The 5,601-nt window shown below is 40.7% G+C and overlaps 1 protein-coding gene across 2 annotated transcripts; it reads left to right on the top strand.

Annotated features, from left to right (window-relative positions):
* Positions 1-213: 213 nt before the first annotated feature.
* Positions 214-3,784, top strand: LOC127448471 (cap-specific mRNA (nucleoside-2'-O-)-methyltransferase 2-like). Of its 2 annotated transcripts, none has more exons than XM_051711058.1 (2): positions 214-276; positions 1,189-3,784. In XM_051711058.1, the coding sequence occupies exon 2, from the start codon at positions 1,229-1,231 to the stop codon at positions 3,437-3,439; it is 2,211 nt and encodes a 736-aa protein (XP_051567018.1). In that variant the 5' UTR covers positions 214-276; positions 1,189-1,228; the 3' UTR covers positions 3,440-3,784. The 2 variants fall into 2 exon arrangements, with proteins under 2 accessions (XP_051567018.1, XP_051567103.1); XM_051711143.1 differs by having other exon boundaries at positions 217-280.
* Positions 3,785-5,601: the final 1,817 nt, after the last annotated feature.

The raw sequence follows: 5,601 nt of genomic DNA, 5'->3' as shown, positions 1-5,601 counted from the left end.
ATCGTTGTTATTTTTGTCACACACTCTCTCTCTCACACACACAGACACACACACACACAATGTGTGTGAGAGAGAGAGATAATGAAAAGGGTACATGACATGTCCGAACAGCTGATGATAATTTCTAAAATAAACAAATAAATTAAACCAATCAATCAAAAACACATTCATTTCAATATAATTTGCTGCAAGTCACTCCTCCTCCTGTCACAACATAAGTGAGTGATGCAGCACACTCACACAGTCGTGCGTGAGGAAGCGAGAATCTTTGCTGAGGTCGGTAAGCACAAACAGATCTCATTCTATTGGTATTTTGAGAGCGAAGTGCTTGTAAAAACGTTAATGCAACATCGGAACCCCATACAGAGCATTTCCCCCTGGAGATATAGTTACATTTAACAGGCCGTAATTGACATCGTATTTTCCTGCAAGCCTTCCCCAAACTAGCCACTCCAGTAGCAACTACAGCGTTTCTCTTTCAGCTCTTGCTGAGTGTCTCCCGTGTGCATTCAGTTGATGAATGGAAAATGCGGCTCATAATACAAATATTCATTCCATAAAAGCAGCATAATATTTGACCGGTGCTTTTATTGTCATGTCTAAGATATCGTAGCCTGTTAGCTATTTTGCTAACTAGCCAGAATGTAAGAGACATTTGCAACAGCAGGGAGAAGTTTCTCAGAATAAACACACCTGTTTTATAAATGTTTCGTTAAGCGTTTTCTCTGATTTGTCCAAGGCAGATAATGACAAGGGACAAATTATAACGTCACGTGCAACGTGTTAAAGTTAATGCAAGTGGTGCGTCAATGGAATAAAGGTGAACCGTCATAATCTAAATGTTTTTTGTTTGTTTGTTTTTTTTAACGATATTACATGGTATAAAACGACATAATAATAAATCAGTGACCCTAAAGTCACTGTGACTGTGTGCATGCACTTTGTGCCGTTGCCTGCAAGATTTGCATCGACGCGTGCACTTTATAAATAAATAATATGACACTATCATGCACGCAGAATAGCATGTGTAAGACTTGCTAAGCCAGTCATTTTAATGCAATTATGCATTAAGAAGTATCGGTAGAAAACCACTGGAAATGTTTCAGCAGACATCTCAGTTGTATTTTATAAAATTAGCACATATTCTGCCCTGTCATAGTGCTCATGATAGTCTTTTTTCTTCTACAGTTTTGTGATTGATTTATGTCGTTCAACAAATATTCAAATCATGAAGAGGGGCCAGGGAGTGAGAAAAAGATTGCCACCAGAGAAGGCAGAAGCCCCTGAAACTTCTGATGAGGAGATACTTGCAGAGGTGCACCAACTCTTCAGCAAGGTTAGAGGGTATGTTCCCCCCTCTGGAGGACAGTGGACCTTGCCAGACCCAAATGTGGTGCTCTGTGATCCTCCTGTAAGTCACCCACGTTTGCAAGCTCTGAAACAATCACTTAATGAGGTGAAGAATCAACTCAGTGATAAAGACCTCTCGATATGGCACCAGCATACTTGTTCCACCAACCGAGCAGGTACCATTACAGCCCATCTTCGCTCCACTGCCAATGCAGAACTCTGCACACAGGCTTGGGCCAAGTTCTACGAGATCTTAGGCTCTTTTAAACTTTTACCTGACAGTGCATTAATGAGTGGTGAGTTGAACTCCATACACCTCTGTGAAGCTCCTGGAGCCTTCATATCAGCTCTGAATCACTTCCTTAAGACGAGCGGCTTGCACTGTGACTGGAACTGGATTGCAAACACACTAAATCCATACTACGAAGCCAACGGACGTGGTTGCACTATAACGGATGACAGATTAATTGTACACACTCTGCCTTGGTGGTTCTTTGGATCTGACAACACAGGTGACATAATGCTTCAGAAGCATCTGCTGGAGCTACCGAGATTTGTCAGTAACATGCGCAGTGTAGATTTGGTTACGGCAGATGGAAGCTTTGACTGTCAGGGTGACCCAGGGGAGCAGGAGAGCTTAGTTGCTCCGCTACAATATTGTGAAGCAGTTTGTGCACTGCTGCTGTTGGGGACCGGCGGCTCATTTGTTCTGAAGATGTTCACGCTATTTGAACACTCATCAGTCTGTCTACTCTATCTCCTTGCTTGCTGCTTCCGTTCCGTGAATGTCTTCAAGCCAGGCACCAGCAAATCTGGAAATTCAGAACTTTATGTTGTGTGTTTGGACTATCAGGCCAAAGAATCAATACGGCCATTGCTCTCAAAGTTAATCCGTAATTATGGACCAGACTTGGCATCCACAACAGCGCTCTTTACACATCGCTGCATTCCACACTCATTTCTCAGTCAACATGAAGAAATATGCAGTTTTTTCCATGCATTGCAAGTTCACACAATTCAGGAGAATCTCAGGCTTTTTGCATGTATGAGTGTAGAACAGCGCAGGCAATTGGACCAGCTCAGGGTGTGTGCTGCCGAGTTTTATACGAAACGCTTCAATGTCCAATTTCTTCCTCGAAAGAACTGGGTTTGCCGCGGTGGGGTGGCCGGATGGGTAAAGCCGTATGAGCGAAAGCAAATGGGCTCTTTCAATCAGCGCAAGGAGATGCAGCTTCAGGGATGGAAGCAGCGACTTGCCCAAGGAACTTATGGGGCGTTTATAGAGGGGCATCTTGTGGGGACAGAAGGATGTGAGATTGTACTTAGTGGCCCATTGAATGAGTGTGATTTGGGAGCCTGGTTTGTCCTCGAAGGAGCTGCCTTGCCAAAAGTGTGTAGTTCCACCTTCTGTGATCAAGAATTGCTAGACTTCCTGAATGAAGCCCTAGAGAAGAACCCGAAGGGAAAAGCAGCTGTGCCAGCATGTAGGTCCTGCAGCACATACTCCCCTGTAGACATCTTATCTGAGATATGCAGCCATCCTGATGTCACATCATGTTTGGTGCTGGGAAGCCGGTCTTGGTGTGACATCACACTTGTAAGAGTAACGATTCAGCCAGAATTCTTGCAAGGACCCTCATATTGTGAAGTGCAAGACTCCACATTGCACGATGGACAACCAGACTGTCAACTTGAGCTTCTGAACAGTTTGCTTTGTGCTCTGCAGAAGCAGCATCATGGTTCAGCCCTGGTGATTCCTTTATGTTCCGCCTTAACGCGCTTCACTGCTGGCCTGGTTTTCACACTCCACCTGTGCTTCCATTACATCACATTCCGTTGCTCATCTGGTTGGCCCCCTGCTGCACTTCTGTGTATGGGATTCTCTCGGCCTTCAGCCCTACCCCAGCTTCTGGACATCCTTCAGGACGTGATGGAGAAGATGAAGAGAATTAAACTTGAACAGGGGAGGCAGCTCCTGCAGTTTGTACCTTTGGAAGAACTTCTCAGAGGTCCATTACCTCGCTTCTTGTCCTCCTTCAATACTACTGTTGTTCGACAGCAGCTGCATGTGCTAATGCAGACTGAATAGAGCACATAACTCTATTCCTTATAGTATAAATGGATGCTATGGAAGAACATTTCAGTTAAAAAATATTTGAGTGTTATCGAGCCTCAGTTTACCTCTGATGTCATAACCCCAGTTTGCCATTGCCACAGAGGATATTTACATTTGGAACACAAAATTATTTTGATGGTGATAATGTTTTATGGATTATACTGGTAGATAACAGCTTACTTTTATTTTGAATATGCAGCAAATGACTATAGAGGTGATGTTTTATTTAACATGGTGTGTCCAAAGTGTTTCTTTTAATATTTATGTTTCAATCTCTTTATTTTATCACTTGAAATAATATAAGTTGCCTTGATCATCTTTTCTGTCTTGCCTTAGTTATTAAAACTTTTGCGTAAATGGACATATCGAGTGTTTTCATGAAAATGTTGAGGAGGGTCCTTAATATCCAGGTATTATTGCCATAAATGCCAACTAGCTACATAGATATTGTCTAGAAAATATGGTGGGGTACATCAAATATGTTTAAAGGAATATACCAGGTTCAATACAAGTTTAGCTCAATTGATGCCGTTTGTGGCAAAATGTTGATAACCACAATTCATTTCCACTTGTCCCTCCTTTTCTTTAAAAAAAAAAAAAAAAAAAAAAGCGAAAATCTGGGTTACATTGAGGCACTTACAATGGAAATGAATGAGGACAATCCATAAAAGTTAAAATACTCACTGTTACAAAAGTATAGCCACAAGGTGTAAACAATATGAATGTTAACTTGATTTTAGTGTGATAAAATCGCTTACTGAACTTATCTGTGTAAAGTTAAAGCCAATTCTACAAATTTGTTAACCATGATGACGCAACATGGTTAACCTTAAAACGAATGTAAAAATTACTATTTAAACAACTTCACAGCTCAAACAATGCACAAGTTTTAACAGTAGAATTAATTTAAGTGCTTTTAAAAATGTGTAAGCTTCACATTTCTGCCTTTTAATCCAATCAACAATTGGCCCCATTGTAAGTGCTGTACTGGAACCTCAATTTTAGCTTTTTAAAGCATAGAAGGGATGTCAAAATTATTTTTTTGTGGCGAACAACATTATGCCACAAATGCTGTCGATTGAGCTTAACTTGAATTGAACCCAGAATATTCCTTTAACATTAAGAAATATTTCAGATTCAAAAATATTGGCCCCCTTAGATAATATGATCAAAGAAGGCTGTAAAAAGAAATCTGCATTGTTTATCCTTTTGATCTTTCATTAAAAAAATTCACAAAAATCTAACCTTTAATTGAAGTAAAACAATTAAAGAGGGGAAATATCTAATTATTAAATATTTTTCTCCAAAACATGTTGGTCACAATTATTGGCACCCCTGGAAATTCTTATGAGTGAAATATATCTGAAGTATATTCCCATTCATATTTTACATTTTTAGTGCACCTGGGTGACTAGGAACATGAAATTGTTCAGCCATGACTTCCTGTTTCACAGGGGTATAAATATGAGGTAACACACAGGCCAAATTCCCTTAATCATCAATCACAGTGGGTTAGACTGAAGAATATAGTTCTGATGTTCGGCAAAAGGTTGTCGAGCTTCACAAAATGGGAAGTGGCTATAAGAAAATAAGCCAAAGCATTGAAAATGCCCATTTCCACCATCAGGGCAATAATTAAGAAGTTCCAATCAACTGGAGATCTTAAGAATCAGCCTGGAAAAGAATGTGTGTCTATATTGTCTCCATGTACAGTGAGGAGGATGGTTCAAGAGGCCAAAGAATCTCCCAAAAATCACAGCTGGACAATTGCAGTAATTAGTTGGGTCTTGGGGTCAGAAAGTCTAAAAAAAACAATATCAGACCTCACCTACATCACCACAAGTTGTTTGGGAGGGTTTCAAGAAAAAAAAAAGCCTCTGCTCTCATCCAACAACAAACTCAAATGTCTTCAGTTTGCCAGAAACTACTGGAACTTTAAATGTGACAGGGTTTTATGGTCAGATGAAACAAACAAAAAAAAAGAGCTTTTTGGCAGCAAACACCAGAGATGGGTTTGGCGCGCACAGAGATGAAGTACCCAATGCCCACGGTTAAATGTGGTGCTGGATCTTTAATGTTGTGGGGCTGTTTTTCTGCCAGAGGTCCTGGACATCTTGTTCAGATACATGGCATCA

Source organism: Myxocyprinus asiaticus, chromosome 1, assembly GCF_019703515.2.
Source record: "Myxocyprinus asiaticus isolate MX2 ecotype Aquarium Trade chromosome 1, UBuf_Myxa_2, whole genome shotgun sequence".
Lineage (NCBI taxonomy): Eukaryota > Metazoa > Chordata > Actinopteri > Cypriniformes > Catostomidae > Myxocyprinus > Myxocyprinus asiaticus.
Note: the sequence above shows the minus strand (reverse complement) of the source record. Positions and strands in the feature narration are given on the sequence as shown.